The 20,223-nt window shown below is 39.8% G+C and overlaps 1 protein-coding gene across 4 annotated transcripts in view; it reads left to right on the forward strand.

Annotated features, from left to right (window-relative positions):
• The window catches only part of RNF169 (ring finger protein 169), a 110,961-nt gene that overhangs the window by 83,706 nt on the left and 7,032 nt on the right, over positions 1–20,223 (forward strand). For all 4 annotated transcript variants that reach the window (XR_015241077.1, XR_015241079.1, XR_015241078.1 and 1 more), the window contains exon 5: positions 19,803–19,902. Coding sequence is in view for 1 of the 4 variants with exons in the window: in XM_086678313.1 (XP_086534439.1) it covers positions 19,803–19,902 (100 nt within the window). In the remaining 3 variants the exon portion in view is untranslated. The remainder of the gene's footprint in view (positions 1–19,802; positions 19,903–20,223) is intronic.

Genomic DNA, 20,223 nt, shown 5'->3' on the forward strand with positions numbered 1-20,223 from the left:
TTTTTGCATCCATGTTCCCCAGGCATTTGGGCCTGTAATTCTCCTTTTTTTTGTGGGGTCTCTGTCTGGTTTGGGAATCAAGGTAATGCTGGCTTCATAGAATGAGTCTGGAAGTTTTCTTTCTATTTCTGTTTTTTGAACAGCTTGAGAAGGATAGGTATTAACTCTGCTTTAAATGTCTGGTAGAATTCCCCTGGGAAACCATCTGTCCCAGGACTCTTACTTGTTGGGAGATTTTTGGTAACTGATCCAATTTCTTCACTAGTTATGGGTCTGTTCAATTTTTTTGTTTCTTCCCATTTGAGTTTGGGTAGTGTGTGGGTGTCTAGGAATTTGCTCATGTCTTCCAGGTTGTTCAGTTTGTTGGCATATAATTTTTCATAGTATTCTCTGATAATTGCTTGTATTTATGAGGGATTGGTTGTGATAACTCCATTTTCATTCGTGATTTTATCTATTTGGGTCCTCTCTCTTTTCTTTTTGAGAAGTCTGGCTAGGGGGGTTATCAATTTTGTTTATTTTTTCAAAAAACCATCTCTTAGTTTCATTGATCTGTTCTACTGTTGTTTCTTTTTTAATTCTGTATTCTTTATTTCTGCTCTGATCTTTATTATTTCTCTTCTTCTGCTGGCTTTGGGGTTTCTTTGTTGTTCTGCTTCTGTTTCTTTTAGGTGTGCTGTTAGATTTTGTATTTGGGATTTTTCTTGTTTCTTGAGATAGGCCTGGATTGCATTGTATTTTCCTCTTAGGACTGCCTTTGCTGCATCCCAAAGGTTTTGGATTGTTGTATTCTCATTTTCTTTTTTTAAAATTTTTTTTTTCAACATTTATTTATTTTTGGGACAGAGAGAGACAGAGCATGAACGGGGGAGGGGCAGAGAGAGAGGGAGACACAGAATCGGAAACAGGCTCCAGGCTCTGAGCCATCAGCTCAGAGCCCGACGCGGGGCTCGAACTCACGGACCGCGAGATCGTGACCTGGCTGAAGTCGGACGCTCAACCAACTGCGCCACCCAGGCGCCCCTGTATTCTCATTTTCATTTGTTTCCATATATTTTTAAATTCCTTCTTTAATTGCCTGGTTGACCCATTTTTTCTTTAGTAGGATGTTCTTTAACCTCCATGCATTTGGAGGTTTACCAAACTTGTTCTTGTGGTTGATTTCAAGTTTTGTAGCATTGTGATCTGAAAGTGTGCCTGGTGTGATCTCAATTCTTCTATATTTAGTGAGGGCTGTTTTGTGACCCAGTGTGATCTAGGTGAATGTTCCATGTGCACTCCAGAAGAATGTGTATTCTGCTGCTTTAGGATGAAAAGTTCTGAATATATCTGTCAAGTCCATCTGGTCCAGTGTATCATTCAGGGCCATTGTTTCTTTATTGATTTTCTGTCTAGATGATCTATCCATTGTTGTAAGTGGAGTATTAAAGTCCCCTGCAATAATCACATTCTTATCAATAAGATTGCTTATGTTTGTGATTGTTTTATATATTTGGGTGCTTCTGAATTTTGTGCATAAACATTTATAATTGTTAGCTCTTCTTGATGGATAGACCCCGTAATTATGATATAATGTCCTTCTTCGCCTCTTGCTACAGCTTTTAGTTTAAAATCTAGTTTGTCTGATATAAGTATGGCTACTCCAGCTTTCTTTTGACTTCCAGTAGCATGATAGATGGTTCTGCATCCCCTCACTTTCAATCTGAAGGTTCCTCAGGTCTAAAATGGGTTTCTTGTAGGCAGCAAATAGATAGGTCTTGTTTTTTTTATCTATTCTGAGACCCTGTGTCTTTTGATTGGAGCATTTAGTCCATTTACATTCAGTGTTATTATTGAAAGATATTGATTTAGAGTCATGGTGTTATCTGTAGGTTTCATGCTTGTAATGATGTCACTGATCCTTTGTGGTCTTTGCAACATTCCACTCACAGTCCCCCTTTGGATCTCTTGTAGGACTAGTTTAGTGGTGATGAATTTCTTCAGTTTTTGTTTCTCTGCGAAAACATTTTATCTCTCCTTCTATTCTGAATGACAGACTTGCTGGATAAAGGATTTGGGCTGCATATTTTTCCTAGTCAGCACATTGAAAATTTCCTGCCACTCCTTTCTGGCCTGCCAAGTTTCAGTAGATAGATCTGCTACTACCCTTCTGTGTCTACCCTTGTAGGTTAAGGCCTGTTTATCCCTAGCTGCTTTCAGAATTCTCTCTTTATCTTTGTATTTTGCCAGTTTCACTATGATATGTCATGCAGAAGATCAATTCAAGTTACGTCTGAAGGGAGTTCTCTGTACCTCCTGGATTTCAATGTCTTGTTTCCTTCCCCAGATTGGGGAAGTTCTCAGCTATGATTTGTTCACATAGTCCTTCAGCCCTTTTCTCTCTCTCTTCTTCTTCTGGAACTCCTACGATACAGATATTGTTCTGGTTTATTGAATCACTTAGTTCTCTAATTCTCCCCTCATGGAACAGAATTGTTTTATCTCTCTTTTTCTCAGCTTCATCTTTTTCCATAATTTTATCTTCTATTTCACTTAATCTCCCCTCTGACTCTTCAGTCCTCACTTTCATCACCTCTAGTTTATTTTGCACCTCATTTACAGCATTTTTTAATTCATCATGACTATTTTTTAGTTCCTTGATCTCTGCAGCAATAGATTCTCTGCTGTCTTCTATGCTTTTTTCAAGCCCAGCGATTAATCTTATGACTATGATTCTAAATTCTTGTTCAGTTATATTGTTTACATCTGTTTTGATCAATTCTTTAAGCTGTCATTTTTTTCTTGGAATTTCTTTTGAGGAGAATTCTTCCATTTTGTCATTTTGGCTAGTTTTCTGTCCCTTATGTGTTTTACAAGCTTGTTATGTGCCCTGCACCTGCGAGCACTATATTAAAGAGGGGTCATACACTCTCCAGGGCCTCACCCTTCAGGAGGTGCTTTTGGAGGTGTTACTTGCTCTCTGTTGTTGTGACTTTGGTTACTTTTTCTCCCTACTCGTGGTGATGTTTTGGACCCTCCACCAGGTGTGTTTTGATTCGTTCATTGAAGTAGCCCTGGAAAGGAAACAAAAAACAGAAAACAAAAACAAACACACAACAAATAAACAAACAAAAAAAAACAAAAGCAAAAAAACAGAAACACCAGCTACAAGTAAACAGGGTGGAGGCAGTGCTGATGGATGAGGCCTTATCCCATACAAAGAGAGAAATGACAGGGCAGGGAAAAATAAAATAAAATAACAATTGACCAGACAGAGAAACTATACGGCTTAATCCAGAGAGGGAGAGGAAGAAAAATAAAAAAGGAGGCAGGGAAAAAGAAAAGAAAATTGACCAGAGAAACTATACGGCTTAATCCAGAGAGAAAGGAAAATAAAGAAGGAGGTATAGAACATGTATAAAGAGAATAGATTAAATATTTCTGATTAAACCAACCAACAACCACATTAACCAGACTAGAGGAGGAAAGAGATAAGAAGGAGAAAAGGAAGGAAGAATATATATATAATTGTCCGAGAATTTAATCAGGCAATTTCAATCAGTCTGGAGGAGGGGCTGTCTGGTCCTCAGAGTCTATGCCTCTCCAGGAGATAGCAGTTACCAGGTGTGGAGGGGCGTGGTTTGATGTAGGCCCACTGTCCCTTCCCTGAAGCCCCACCTTGGTGGTGGGGAGAAAAATGGTGACACCCCAGGCTCTCCTCCACGGACCAGGTGTCCCAAATCACTCTGTTCAAGCTATCCTCACTGTGCCGTGGGCACAAACGAGGTGGTTTGTCCTGTTCCATCAGTTCCCGCGCCTCCCTGGCACTCTTCTGGGACTTAAACCCCTATGTCTTTAAGGTTCCCACTCCATCTGTCCTGGTTTCGGGAAAGTGCTGCTCTGCGCCGCTGGATATAGGGTCTCTGGCTGGCAGGCGCAGGCAGTCTTTGTCCTTTGAAAGGATATATACCTTCTTCCCACAGCACTCCAGGGAGGGGATTGCTTTCTCCCACTGTGGACTGTGCCTCTGAACTAGTTACCGAGCACAGGGCTGGCTCCCCTCCTCCCCAGGTGTGTGAACAGGGCAGTCGGCCCCAGTCTGGAGAAAGCCCCACAGTTAGAGATTAGATCTTTCTCTTGTCCAGATACAGTCTTACACTTCCCCAGCCTCTCTTTCTCTTCCCTTTGTCTCTGCAGAGGGGATTCCGCCCCTGTTCCTCTGCCGTCTGCCCATTTTATCTCTCCCAATTCGCAGCCACGCATCTGTGGCCTGACAGGTTGTCCTGGTGGGTCCCCGGAGAAGTCTCTGTCACTTTGCCACATGGACTCTTGGAATTCAAAGTCCTTTGGCCTCAACACTGCTGTGTTTGAGAGACGAGGGAACTTCAGATCCCTCTACTTCTCTATCATGTTGGCCCCTCCCTCTGAAAAGGATCTTAAATATTATCTTACCTAATTCTTTTTTTATTGATGAGAAGACTAAAGCCCGGAGAGAGAGAACATGGTTTGCCAAATCGTAGATAGCTAGAATAGTAGGAATCTGAGTTAGAACCGAGGTTTCTTGGTTCTTTCCACTTTACCCCATTGTCCCCTATCACCTTTTTATAGACCCCTATACTGCCTCTGCCCATCTCCCCACTAGACTTTAAACCCCTTGCAACCAAGGACAGCATCTTGTTCACCATTATGGTTGCTCTGCTTAGTACAGTGTCTGGCATATCGAGCCTCCACTCAATAAATACTTAGGGAATGTTTGAGTAAGTCTTGTGCTGTGGTAGGTTAAACTGGAGCTTTGTCAAAATTGATTGTCAAACTTATCAAACTTGCAGCATAGGAGGGAGGGCTCAGGTCGCTGTAGAGGCACACACTGGCTGGTGGTTGTTTTTATAGACTAGATTCCATATGATTAATACGGGGTGGGGGTGTCTAGTACCACACTGATAAAGTGTATATATTATAAAGTTGATTTTAGCTTTCAAATGCATTAACAATAGCTTATGATGGTACTTTTTTTAGAGATTCTATAAAAGAAAACTGTTTCCTACTGAGTAGTCATTAAGCCTTTATTAAGTAGAAATTAACCACATATTTTGTTTTCTAATGTCCAAATACTTTAAGCCTGAGTCTGTGGCTCAGGGTGGGGCACATCAAATGAGACCTAAGATGCTTACTATAAGGTGTGTTTGAGGGGAGATAGAGACAGAAACTAACAGACTCAGCAATAATAAATGCATGCCCAGTCAGTGTTGCAGACCTGTCCCTCTTCCTTAAAGTGAACAAATGAAAATACATATGCTTTCATATACCAAATAGAGACACAAGCGGTATGATATTGGAGGACTAGCTGCAGAATTGATGAAAGGAGGCACAGCCAAAGAGGTGGAGATGGGGAGGATAGTATAGGGAGATGGTAGGGACGTTGTGTGAGCTTGAGTAAACTCATTGGACCCACTTCTGTCTCATCCATGCAAAAGACAGGTTGTTAGGCCTACCTGCTTGCTGGGCAGGGTCTTTTACTGTGTGATCACTGTTTTTTGATGTTCATTTATTTCTGAAGAGAGAGCACAAGCAGGGGAAAGGCAGAGAGAGAGGGAGGCAAAGGATCTGAAGCAGGCTCCACACTGGCAGCCAAAAGCCAGATGCAGGGCTCGAACCCATGAATTGTGTGATCATGACCTGAGCTGAAGTTGGATGCTCAACTGACTCAGCCACCCAGGCATCCCTACTGGATAATTTCTTAAGATTCTTTCCACCTCTCAACTAAAGCCTCTGGAAGTGGCTTACTGGGTGGCTCAGTCAGTTGAGCTTCCAACTTCGGCTCAGGTCATGATCTCACAGTCTGTGAGTTCGAGCCCCGCGTCGGGCTCTGTGCTGACAGCTCAGAGCCTGGAACCTGCTTCAGATTCTGTGTCTCCCTCTCTCTCTGACCCTCCCTCATTCATGCTCTGTCTCTCTCTGTCTCAAAAATAAATAAACATTAAAAAAAATTTCGAAGTGGCTTAAAGCAGACTTTTTAAGAGTGGAGAAAATGAGGCCATGGCATGAAAAGAAAGGGGTGAGGGGAGTTAGAAAACTCCATAAAAATCTAAGGATTAGACTTAGCAAGTTTGTGTGTGGGGAATAGTCAAATGGTAACCATAAGGGAGAGGAGGCTGTGAGAGAAAGATGAGGTAATGAGTTAAAAGAAACCACAAGACTTGATGATGGTCTGGGGCACATTGTGTGTGTGTGTGTGTGTGTGTGTGTGTGTTGGGGAGGGATAAAGGAATTGAAACAAATCAAGCAGATGAACTGGTTATTAAGAGGACAAATCGTGTTAAAAGTAGTGGAATGTAGTTGCAAAGGGAACATAGCTTGAGGAGAAGTGATGTGGAACATAAGGAGAGCAGCAGGTTTTATAGGTGCCAGTAATTTCTCTGCCACACCAGGGTAGTTTTCAGAGGGTGGGATGGTGAGTGGTAGCAGGGGAACTAGCTTTTCTCCAGTGCTTCCGGTCATGTTGAGTACTTTACACACCTCATTTCATTTAGTTATCACATCAATCCTACAAGATTTTTTATACTATTCCCATTTTTCAGCTAAGGAAAATGCAGTTCAAAGAGGTTAAGTAACTCACCCAAGAGCTTCTCACCGCATTATAATGACAGAGATGGAACTAGAACTCAGGTCTCTCTTTATCCCAAACCTATGCACTTTCTATCAAACTACTGAAGGAACCCTGTGACCAAAGGCTCTGCACTTGGAACCTCATCTTGAAATGATCTACCTTTGCAAGGGAAAACTGCCTTCCTTCTCTTTGTTTAATTTATACCCTGCCTTGTTCTAAAAAGATAAAGGGTTGCTACGGAGGTAAATAAGAACTTGTCCAATTTTCCTCATTTTTGAGGGGACTGAAGTCCTTTTGCATGATACTAGTCCTTTTAGAATATAGCTGTGAAAGCAGTGTTCCTCCATCTATCACCAAATGAATACTGATGTGTGTCCAGAATAGCCAAACAGGTAGAGACAGAAAATAGATCAGTGGTTGCTTAGGGCTTGGGGAGAAGCAGGAGCTTAGGGGTGATAGCTAAAGGGCATGAGGTTTCTTTATGAGGTGATGGAAATGTTCTAAAATTGATTGTGGTAATGGTTAAATAACTATGCGAATTAAAAACCATTAAACTGTACACTTAAAAAAAGAAATAATACTAGTGTACACAAGGCAGATAACCCAGGTCATAAATACACAAGGGAAAGATTATAACAAGATCTCACCCATTTCTGGGTGCACAGCAGCTACAACTGGGCCTAAGAAGGTTTCTGGTTTCATTCAAGTATGTGTGTATGTGGTGACGTTTGGGAGGGCTCATACACCCAGGCTAGGGCCTGGAAGAAGGCTCCTCTCCAGCCTTTAGCTTCTAGGTGGAACTCAGCTCTGCCAGACCTGAGAGTTTAATTAATAAGCTACTATGGTTTGGATATGTGAGAGTGGTGATTGAACAGTTCAGGGCATGAGCCATCTAATCTTTTGTATCATGTATTACCATTTGAAAACCCTTTAAGCAGTATTTTATAAGCATTAAATCTTCTAGTTTTCCAGCTGCATGTTTATACTGGCTGCCCCTCCTTTCTTTCTTTGTAAGTCAGACTCATTGTGTTGGTGGGTATTTTTAGCCTAACTCTACATCCCAGAAACCATCTGGTCTCTTGGCAATGGAAATTTTAAGCCAGTTGCCTTTTAGACAATGCTGCTTTCTCTTGTTTATGACTTCATTATGTGTTTGGAAGAGAGAGCTTCTCTAGATGTGCTGGGTCTGTTTTATGCCACAGCAGAGTAGAATGTAAGATCAATATCTTGTGGTAGAAAGAACACAAGCCTTAGAATCATAGAGATACAGGTTTAAACCTTGGCTTCGGCTGTGTGACCTTGGAAGATCACCCCCCTCAGTTCTTTGACTGTAAGTGAGGATGATGATGCTTATCTCATAGAGTTTCTGTGTGGATTAAATGAGATACAGAATACTTAAAGTAGCATAGTGCCTGACAGACATTACATTCCTAATCAATGTTTAAGTTTTCTCTTTTTTTCATAATAGGCCTTTCTGTATATATTTTTATTCATTAATATGAAATTTATTAAATATATCCATTGTGTGGTGGTGTTTAGGGGTACAGAAATGGATGTACACAAAGAAATGGGAGTAGTTACTTCACTTATTTTTTTAGTGAAGATGTTGTTTAAGTTCTTTCAGTCCTAAGAACATCATCAAGTTCACTGGTCTTGACTATTCTCAGCCTGTAATTTTTTTAAGTTTATTTATTTATTTTGAGAGAGAGAGAGTGAGAGCAAGAGCACGTTGGGGAGGGACAGGGGAGAGAGAGAATCCCAAGCAGGCTCCATGCTGTCAGCACAGAGCCCAAAAGGGGGGCTTGATCCCATGAACTGTGAGATTGTGACCTGAGCCAAAGTCAAGTCATAGGCTTAACTGACTAAGTCATCCACTCACCCCTCAGCCGGTATTTTGAAGCCTCTTATTTTGAGCAAATACTACAGTAATATGTTTATGACTTATAAGATGTTTTTACAATAATTTTTGTAGCTCTTCATGTAGCAATAACAATGTAAAAGGGTGATAATAGAGTTATATAGGAACAAAAAAAGCTTTTTTATGCTATTGAAATTGAATTGGTATTAATTTTGAAATAGATTGTTGTAAAATAAAATGTTTATTGTAATCCCCAGAGCAACCACTAAGAAATAATTAAAACATATTTAATAAAGGAATAAGAAGAGACTCAAAATGCTATACTAGGAAATATCTAACACAAAAGAAGGCATTAATAGAGAATTGATGAACAAAAAAAGGTATAAGGTATATAGAAAACAAATAGCAAAATGGCAGAAGTAAATCCTTCCTCATCAGTAATTACATTAAATATAAATGAATTAAAACTCTCCAAATAGAAGACAGATATTGGTAGAATGGATTTTTTAAAAATATGTTCCAGATATAGGCCGAGACTCACTTTAGATCCAAAGGCAAAAATAGGTTGAAAGTGAAAGGATAGAAAAAGATATTCTATGCAAACAGTGACCAAAAGAGAACTGGAGTAGCTAAACTAATATCAGACAATGTAGACTTAAGGACAAAAATTATTACAAGAGACAAGACAGACATTGTATAATGATAAAAAGGTCAATCTTTTAAGAAGATATAACCATTGTATGGGGTACCTGGCTGGCTCAGTTAGTAGAGCATGCGACTCTTGATCTTGGGGTTGTGAGTTTGAGCTCCATTTTGGGTGTAGAGATTACTTAAAACACACACACACACACACACACACACACACACAACATTGTAAATACATATACACCTAATAATGGATGCATAAAATATATGAAGCAAAAACTGACAGAATTGAAGGGAACAGTAAACACTTTAATGATAATAGTTGGAGACTTTGGCACCCAATTTCAATAATGGATGTAATATTATAGATGAAAGGTAAAGAAGGATATAGAAGACTTGCACAATATTGGATACCAATTAGACTTACTATATATAAAGCATTCCACCCCACAACAGCAGAACACACATTCTACTATAGTGCATATGGAAAATTCTTCAGGGTAGACCATATGTTACACCATAAAATAAGTCTCAATAAATTTTAAAAGATTGGAATAATACAAAATCTTTTTTGATCACAATAGAATGAAGTTGTAAGTCAATAACAAGAAAAACTGGAAAATTCACAGATATGTGGACATTAAACAATGCATTAAAAAAAAACAAACACATGGGTCAAAACATAAATCACAAGAGGAGACCTGGGTGGCCCAGTTGGTTAAGCGCCCGACTTTGGCTCAGGTCATGATCTCGTGGTTTGTGAGTTCATGCCTTGCATTGGGCTTTGTGCTGACAGCTTAGAGCCTGAAGCCTGCTTCTCATTCTGTGTCTCCCTCTCTCTCTGCCCCTCCCTCACTCATGCTCTGCTTCTCTCAAAATAAGTAAACATTAAAAAAATTATAAAAAAGAAATCACAAGAGAAATTAAAAAATACCTTGAGGGGCGCCTGGGTGGCGCAGTCGGTTAAGCGTCCGACTTCAGCCAGGTCACGATCTCACGGTCCGTGAGTTCGAGCCCCGCGTCAGGCTCTGGGCTGATGGCTCGGAGCCTGGAGCCTGTTTCCGATGCTGTGTCTCCCTCTCTCTCTGCCCCTCCCCCGTTCATGCTCTGTTTCTCTCTGTCCCAAAAATAAATAAAAAAACGTTGAAAAAAAAAAAATTAAAAAAAAAAAATAAATAAAAAAAAATAAAAAATACCTTGAGAGGAATGAGAATGAAACCCAACATACTAAAACTTGGGATGTAGTTGTAAAAGCAGTGCTTAGAGGGAAATTTATAATTCTAATTTCTATATTTAAAATGAAGAAAAATCTCAAATAAATAACCAGATCTTCATCTGTGGATCGATCCTCCCACCTGACTCACAGGCACTCCCAGCACTAAACACACTTCATTCACACCTCCACCCTGTGGCTCACTTTGCACATTTCTACCCATGACTAGTGAGCATGTGTAGAAAGCCAGCCAAACTCTGTGGGCAAGGGAGAGACCACAAACTTCAGTTTTAGTGCCACCTTTGGAAAAGCAAAAGGGTGCTTTTGTGTCAGTGCATGGCCTGGTGTGCTGCAGGATCAAGACAAGTCATACAAGTTTAAGAATTCTGCCATAAGAGGGAGCAAGAAACAAGGAGCAAATATGTCCATAGAAGATCTGAGGAAGCCTCAGAATCCCTACCAAGGCAGATGGAAAGTATGTCTTTCCCAAAGGCAGTTAATAAAGACTGGAGGAAGCGACTGCAACTTTGTTTATTTATTTTTTTCAATATATGAAATTTATTGTCAAATTGGTTTCCATACAACACCCAGTGCTCATCCCAAAAGGTGCCCTCTTCAATACCCATCACCCACCCTCCCCTCCCTCCCACCCCCCATCAACCCTCAGTTTGTTCTCAGTTTTTAAAAGTCTCTTATGCTTTGGTTCTCTCCCACTCTAACCCCCCCTTTTTTTTTTCCTTCCCCTCCCCCATGGGTTTCTATTAAGTTTCTCAGGATCCACATAAGAGTGAAACCATATGGTATCTGTCTTTCTCTGTATGGCTTATTTCACTTAGTATCACACTCTCCATTTCCATCCACATTGCTACAAAGGGCCATATTTCGTTCTTTCTCATTGCCCTGTAGTACTCCATTGTGTATATAAACCACAAATTTCTTTATCCATTCATCAGTTGATGGACATTTAGGCTCTTGCCATAATTTGGCTATTGTTGAGTGCTGCTATAAACATTGGGGTACAAGTGCCCCTATGCATCAGTACTCCTGTATCCCTTGGGTAAATTCCTAGCAGTGCTATTGCTGGGTCATAGGGTAGGTTTATTTTTAATTTTCTGAGGAACCTCCACACTGTTTTCCAGAGCGGCTGCACCAATTTGCATTCCCACCAACAGTGCAAGAGGGTTCCCGTTTCTCCACATCCTCTCCAGCATCTATAGTTCTCCTGATTTGTTCATTTTGGCCACTCTGACTGGCATGAGGTGATATCTGAGTGTGGTTTTGATTTGTATTTCCCTGATAAGGAGTGACGTTGAGCATCTTTTCATGTGCCTGTTGGCCATCCGGATGTCTTCTTTAGAGAAGTGTCTATTCATGTTTTCTGCCCATTTCTTCACTGGGTTATTTGCTTTTCGGGTGTGGAGTTTGGTGAGCTCTTTATAGATTTTGGATACTAGCCCTTTGTCCGATATGTCATTTGCAAATATCTTTTCCCATTCCGTTGGTTGCCTTTTAGTTTTGTTGGTTGTTTCCTCTGCTGTGCAGAAGCTTTTGATCTTCATAAGGTCCCAGTAATTCACTTTTGCTTTTAATTCCCTTGCCTTTGGGGATGTGTCGAGTAAGAGATTGCTACGGCTGAGGTCAGAGAGGTCTTTTCCTGCTTTCTCCTCTAAGGTTTTGATGGTTTCCTGTCTCACATTCAGGTCCTTTATCCATTTTGAGTTTATTTTTGTGAATGGTGTGAGAAAGTGGTCTAGTTTCAACCTTCTGCATGTTGCTGTCCAGTTCTCCCAGCACCATTTGTTAAAGAGACTGTCTTTTTTCCATTGGATGTTCTTTCCTGCTTTGTCAAAGATGAGTTGGCCATATGTTTGTGGGTCTAGTTCTGGGGTTTCTATTCTATTCCATTGGTCTATGTGTCTGTTTTTGTGCCAATACCATGCTGTCTTGATGATGACAGCTTTGTAGTAGAGGCTAAAGTCTGGGATTGTGATGCCTCCTGCTTTGGTCTTCTTCTTGGCTATTCGGGGCCTTTTGTGGTTCCAGTGACTGCAACTTTAAATGTGAAGGCAGCAATGCAAAACTTCAAGGAACATGAAAAATCATGGAAATATGACACCATCAAAAGATCACAATAATTTTCCAGTAATGGATCCCAAAGACATGAAGATCTGTGATGTACCCAATAAAGAGTTCAAAATAGCTGTTTCAGAAAGCTTAATGAGCTACAACAAAACACAGAAAGACAATTCAACTAAATCAGGACAACAGTACAGTAAAAAAAGAAAAAGAAGTTTAATAAAGAGAAATAATAAGAACACAACAAAAATTCTGGAGCTGAAGAAAATGTTGAATGAAAAGAAAAATGCAGTGGAAAGCATTAATAGCAGGGTGGACTAAGCAGAAGAAAGAAGAATGGGAAACAGTGAAGAAAGCCAGTATGACCTGTGGGATACCGTCAAAAAATAATAATAATAATTTTCAAACTATTGGAATTTCAGAAGGAGAAGGGTGGGAGAGGGAGAAGGGAGCAGAAAGGTTATTTAAAGAAGTAAGAGCTGAGAACTGTTCAAATCTGGGGAAAGGTTTGGATATCTAAATTTGGGAAGCTCATAGGTCACCAAACTCAACTTAAAGAGATCTCACCAAGACACATAATAAAGCTGTAAAAAATCGAAGACAGAGTGAGAATCTTAAAAGCAGTGAGAGAAAAGAGGATTGTAACTTATTAAAGGAACCCCCATATGCCCTCAGCGGAATTCTCAGCAGAAACCTTACAGACCAGGGGAATGGGGTGATATATTCATGGGTTGAAAGAAAAAAATCTGCCAATCAAGAGTACTCTATCCAATAAAGCTGCCTTTCAGAAATGGAGAGGTAGACTTTCCCAGACAAATAAAAGCTGAGGGAGTTCATCACCAGTAGATCAGCCTTACAAAAATGCTGAAAGGAACTATCCAGACTGAAACAAAATAATGCTAACTAGTAACATGAAAATATGAAAATACACAACATACTGGTAAAGGTAAATGTATAGTATTAGAATTCTCTAATACTGTAACATGGTGGTACATTAACCACTTAACTCTAGTATAAAGTTTAAGGGACAAGAGTATTAAAAATAACTATAAAACAATTTGTGAATGAATACATATGAAGTGTCTCGTGACATCAAAAAAGTAAAGGGGTAAATCTTTTGTATGTGATGGAAGTTAAAGTGTTACTGGTGTAAAATAGAGTGTTATATCTATAAAATATTTTATGTAAGCCTCATGGTAAAGCACAAAGCAAAAGCCAACAGTAGAGTCACGAAAAAAAAAGGGAAAGGAAGCAAAGCAATAGTACTATGGAAAATCATTAATTCACAAAGGAATGCTGAAAGAGAGGGAGGAGGGATCAAGGGAAGTATGAAACAGCTACAAACAACAACTAAGATGGCACTAATCACTTCCTATCTATCAGTAATTACTCTAAATGTAAATGAGTTAAATTCTCCAATCAAAAGTCATATAGGGGCACCTGGATGGCTCAGTCAGTGAAGCATCCAACTCTTGATTTTGACTCAGGTCATAATCTCATGGTTTGAGATTGAGCCCTGTGTGTCAAGCTCTGCACTGGGCATGGAGCCTGCTTATGATTCTGTCCCTCCCTCTACCTTTGCCCCTCTCCTCAAAAAATAAAAATTTTTTTACTCATGCTCTCTCTCAAAAAATAAAAATTAAAAAAAAAAAAAAAGGCATAGAGAGGCTAGATGGATACAAGACCCAGCTATATGCTGCATACAGGAGACACACTTCAGCTTTAAGGACATATAGGCCCAAATTGAAGGGATGGAAAAGATACTGCATGCAAATGAAAACCAAAAGACAGAGTAGTTATTCTTATGTCACACAAAGTAGACTTTAAGCCAAAATGGTAACAAGAGACAAAGAAGGTCATTATATGATGATAAAGGGTCAATTCATCAAGAGGATATAACAGTCATAAATGCACCCAACTTGGGAGCACCTAAATATATTAAGGAAATACAGATCTGAAGGGAGAAATAGACAACAATATAATAATAGTGTGGAGGACTCTGGTACCTACTTTCAACGTGCCTAGATCATTCAGACAAGAAATTAATAAGGAAATGTTGGAGTTGAACTATACTTTAGACCAACATAAAACTAACAGGCACACACAGAACATTACATCCAACAGCCGCAAAATACATATTCTTCTCAAGTGCATATGGAACATTCTCCAGGATAGATAATATGGGTCACAAAACAAGCCTTAGAAAATTTAAGAAGATTGGAATCATTCCAGATGTCTTTCTGACCACAGTGGTATAAAATTAGAAATCATAACAGGAGGAAAACTGAAAAATTCACAAATATGACAAAATTGAACAACATGCACCTGAACAACCAGTGGATCAAAGAAGAAGTGAAATCAAAAATATCTTTAAACAAGTGAAAATGGAAGCATGACATACCAAAACTTGTCCGATACAGCAAATCCATTCTAAAAGGGAGTATACAGCAATAAACACCTACATTATGAAAAAAGAAAGATCTCAAATAAACAACCTAACTTTATACCTCAAGGAACTAGAAGAAGCCCAAGTTTGCAGAAGGAAGGAAATAACAAAGATTAGAGCAGAAATAAATGGAGACCAGAAAAACAATAGAAAAGATCAATGAACCAAAAAGTTGGTGGGGTTTTTTTTTTCTTAAAGATAAAATTGACAAACCTTTAGCTAGGCTAACTAAGAAAAAAAAGAAATCTCAAAGAAATAAATTGGAACTGCAAGAGGAGATACCACAACTGATATCACAGAAATACAAAGGATCGCAAGAGACTACTATGAACAATTATATGCCAACAAGTTGGATAACCTAGAAAAGAAATGGATAAATTCCTAGAAGGATACAACCCACCAAAACTGAATTATGAAGAAATAGAAAATCTGAACAGATCAATAACAAATAAGGAGATTCAATCAGTAATAAAATACCTCCCAACAAAGAAAAGCTCAGGACCAGATGGTTTGCCTGGTGAATTCTCCCAACGTTTAGAGAAGAATTAATGCTAATCCTTCTCAAACTTTTCCTAAAGATTGTAGAGGTGGAAACACTCCCAAAATCGTTTTATGAAGCCAGCTTTACCCTGATGCCAAAGCCAGACAAGGACACTACCAGGAAAGAAAATTACAGGTTTATATCCCAGATTGTGAAGATCAATGCAAAAAATCTCACGAACACATTTGTGAACTGAATTCAGTAGCACATGGAAAGGCTCATAACCATGATTAAGTGGAATTTATCTCTGGGGTACAAGGATGGTTCAACATAGGCAAAGCAATAAATGTGATATACTACATTAATTGAAAGAAAGGTAAAAATCATATGATTATTTCAAAAGGTGCAGAAAAAGCATTTGACAAAATACAACATCCTTTTATGATAAAAACTCTCAACAAATTTGGTACAGAAGGAATATACTTTAACATAATAGAGGCTATATAAGACAAGCCCACAGCTAACAACATACTCAATGGTGAAAAAGATTGAAGGATTTTCCTCTAAGGTCAGGAACAAGACAAGGGTGCCCACTCTCAGCACTCCTATTCAACATAGTACTTGGGGTCCTAGCCAGAGCAGTCAGGCAAGAAAAAGAAGAAAACAAGGCATCTGAGTTGGAAAGCAAGAAGTATAATTGTCTTTGTTTGCAGACAATATGAACTTATATGTAGAAAATCCTAAAGACCACACACACACACACACACACACACACACACACACACACACACACAAACTATAGAGCTAATCAGTGAATTTAGTAATGTTGCTGGATACAAAATTAGCATACAGAAATCACTTGTGTTTCTACACACTAACAGTGGAATATCTGAAAAAGCAATAAAATAGCCTCATTCACCATAGCATCAAAAAATAAATAAATAAAATACTTAGGAATAAATTTAATCAAAGAGGTGAAAGATCTATATACTGAAAACATTAAGACGTTGATGAGAGACATTGAAGATACAAATAAGTGGAGAGTGTGGTACTGAAATAGAAGTAGATATGTCAATCGGTGGAACAGAACTGGGAGTCCAGAAATAAACCCATATATTTATGGTCAGTTGATTTTCAGTAAAGGTACCGAGGCTATTCTATGGGGAAAAAGAATAGTTTCTTCACGTATGGTGTTGGGACAACAATTAGATATCCATATACTAAAAAATGAAATTGGACCCCAATCTCACACCAAATAAATCAAATTGAATCAAATACCTAAATGTAAGGGCTATAGCTATAGACTCTAAGAAGGAAACAGAGATTAACTGTAGAATTACTGCTCTTATAGCACTTTTGTGATATGGTAGGGTGGACTTCAGTGACTGGATGCGCCTGTGGGCCAAGATTATCTTTCATCAATCTGTCTTTCATGCCTTGCACCGAGTTGGTACTCAGTAAAGTCAGAAGACTAAGGGAACGGAAGAGACAGACAGTGACAGTTTCAGCTATACTGAGGTTTACCAAAAAGGTTTTATATAGTCAAAAACTACTTTGGGTGTCCTTGTTGTGCTTGAGTGCCGCAGGTATGGGTTTCCTCCCTGGGCCTTTTCTTTCACCAAAATGGAATTTAGGGGGCATATGAAGAGGTTCCCCCCAGCAATAGGTACCTGTCATTTGTAGATCTGATAATTTGGGCATGTAGCCAGTGTCTTTAAATTTGACTCTGCTACTGCTGACAGTATGGATTCATAGCATGTTTTTAAAAATTATATTAAACTAATTCTTAATTATGGAGTATTTGGACACCTAAATATAGGTACAGCCTCAGTTTGAATACCAAGGCAGCTATTAATGAACTGCTGTATTGAAGGTTACAAAGTTCTTTCTTATGTTGAGCAGAACATCTTTTTCTCTAAGTGTCTACTGTTTCTCCAGTGGAATGATGCCAAACAAGTCATGTATTTGAAATAATAATGCCTTCTCTTTCAGCCCTATGTTCATTCCTCCTGACCCAAAGTATATGTTGTTCACCCCAGCATTTTAATCTGTCATCCATTTTACTTATGGGTGGCTTACACCACTGACAGTTTGTGTGAGTTCTGGGAATGCAAGTGAATTTCAATACGATGCCAGGCAAAATACAAAACACATTGATTTCTTTTTTTTTTTTTTTAATTTTTTTTTTCAACGTTTATTTATTTTTGGGACAGAGAGAGACAGAGCATGAATGGGGGAGGGGCAGAGAGAGAGGGAGACACAGAATCGGACACAGGCTCCAGGCTCTGAGCCATCAGCCCAGAGCCCGACGCGGGGCTCGAACTCACGGACCGCGAGATCGTGACCTGGCCGAAGTCGGACGCCTAACCGACTGCGCCACCCAGGCGCCCCAAAACACGCTGATTTCTAAGCAGCTGCCTTTATAGGGTGATGTCTAAGTTTCCTACCTGTTCCCAAATACATTTCCCACTAGAAGGTACAACTCTCACATTATTTGCTTAGGTTCAGTGTTGAATTTTCTTGGTAAAGTGCAGGCATGAGATGCAGGTTGGCCACCACTTTCTCCTATTAATACGGTAGCATAGATTAGTTCTGCAGACTGGAACCATATAGCAAGGTGATGTGGCCATGAGACATAGGATTAGAGGGGTTTGAATGGGAGGAATAGCACAGAAATGCTGGAATAGAGGCCACTGTGGGTAGGGGCGCTTAGGAGGTTCAGTCTGTTGAGCAGCCGACTCTCAATTTTGGCTCAGGTCATGATCTTGTGGTTTGTGGGGTCGAGCCTCACTTTGGACTGTGGACTGACAGTGTGGAGCCTGCTTAGGATTCTCTTTCTCCCTCTCTCTGCCCCTACCCAGCTTGCGCTCACTCACTCTCGCTCTCTCTCTCAAAAATAAATATTAAAAAAAAAGCCTTTGCTAGAGACATAGGGAGAGGAAAGGCACTGTGGGAATGCACCTTATTACTTCCTTTGTAAGTTTTCTGAGTTAATCCTGGCACAGTGAAACTTAAAAAGTAAATCTTTTGCTACAAAAGAGTAGCTGTGATGATGTATTTCATTCCAAAGCTAAATAGAATCATGCGAGGAAATAATTTGTTTGGGATCGTCTATATGGCTATGTATCCACCTTGACTTCTGGCAAATTCTTATTTATCCTTCAGACTACATGTGCCATAGGGAGGCTTTCCACCCTGTCCTCACCCCATCCAGGTAATTAATAACTCCCTCGAGGGGCGCCTGGGTGGCACAGTCGGTTAGGCGTCCGACTTCAGCCAGGTCACGATCTCGCGGTCCGTGAGTTCGAGCCCCGCGTCGGGCTCTGGGCTGATGGCTCAGAGCCTGGAGCCTGTTTCCGATTCTGTGTCTCCCTCTCTCTCTGCCCCTCCCCCGTTCATGCTCTGTCTCTCTCTGTCCCAAAAATAAATAAACGTTGAATAAAAAAAAATAAATAAATAAAAAATAAAAAAATAACTCCTCGAGGCATACTTTTTTGGGTACCACTTCACTGTATTGTATGATTTATTTGCCTGCCCCACTGGACTCTGAGTCCTTGAAGACCCTAGACTGTGTCTCATTCTTCTCAGTATTCCCAGTGCCCACATGTGCTCCTCAGTCACTGGCATATAGTAAGTATGATAATTGTTTGTTGAATAGAGTTGTAGCACAGGGAAAATAACAGCTGCACATATTTGTAAAGGCATCATTCTCACCGGACATGTATTAGGCACAAATTGGAGATCAGGAAACATAGGTGAGTAATAAGATAATCAAAAACTCCTACTTATAGTTCCCCCTTGTCAGTGGGATAGGTGACAGTCACCTGCATATAATCCTTACACAATAAGATTCATGTTATAATACAGGTATTCTGGGTTTTGGATTGGGTTATAAAGTCATAATGTTGCATGCGTCAGACAAAAAAAAATCACGTGTTCATGAAATCTCTCGAATAACTGATTTAGGCCTTTGGAAGCTCAAATGGAATAAATTAAGGAAGAGACTACATTTAATTTTGACTCCCCGCATAAAAATTTAGTGCAGTGCTATGTATTTTGTAAGTACTTAAATATTTGTTTCTTGGCTGACTTAGATTGCTTAAGGAGAGGGTTGGGCCTAATAAAAGGAAAAAATTTATTGTTCATAAAGGTGATTTTAATACTCTATCCACCCTATTAAAGAAGGCGAAGTATCCCTACATCTCTCTAAGCTCGAGCAGAACAGCCATTGATTGGTCTTTCATATTTAAGCAGGATCTAGTTTGGAAACAAAGGCTTACACTGAATGTCCTCTCTGGAGAGCTCTTTCTTTTTTGACAGGATTTGTTCTTAGAATGTGTTCTGTTAATAAATCAATTCATTTCCTATCTGTAGCTTGCCAAGGGAATTGTCTTTCTTGGTAGATGGCTTTGAGGGCACAGAAGAGATTGTTATTCTTTTTTCCTTAGTTAGCATATGGGCTACTTTTGACTATTTGTCTTTTATTTATTTATTTAGGAACCTAAATTCCAAGGTGGAAAGGAGTCAGAGCTGCAGTGACACAGCTCAGGACAGAGCGAAGAGCAGACTCAGAGCAGCCCCAACAAGCAAAACCAAGGTACATCTCAGACACAGGCTTCTGGAGCTCTCTACTCCCATCCTGTAGCTCCCTGCACATGGCCACGACAGAAACTATTGCGCACGCTATTTGTTTTGAGTAGGCTCCACATCCAATGTGGGGCTTGAATTCATGACCCTGAGATCAAGAGTCATGTGCTCTTGAGCCAGCCAGGTACCCCAGAAACTATTCCAGACAAGCAGAGGCAGAATGGGTCCTGGGTATACTAATTATGTTGGAGAAGTTTGCGAATAGATGGAAAGGAAGAGAGTTTGCATTGAATTAGTAGCCAGAAGGGTGGAATGAGGGCCAGTAGAAGAA

The sequence above is a fragment of the Puma concolor genome, chromosome D1 (assembly GCF_028749965.1).
Source record: "Puma concolor isolate L17-30 chromosome D1, mPumCon1.1.hap2, whole genome shotgun sequence".
NCBI lineage: Eukaryota > Metazoa > Chordata > Mammalia > Carnivora > Felidae > Puma > Puma concolor.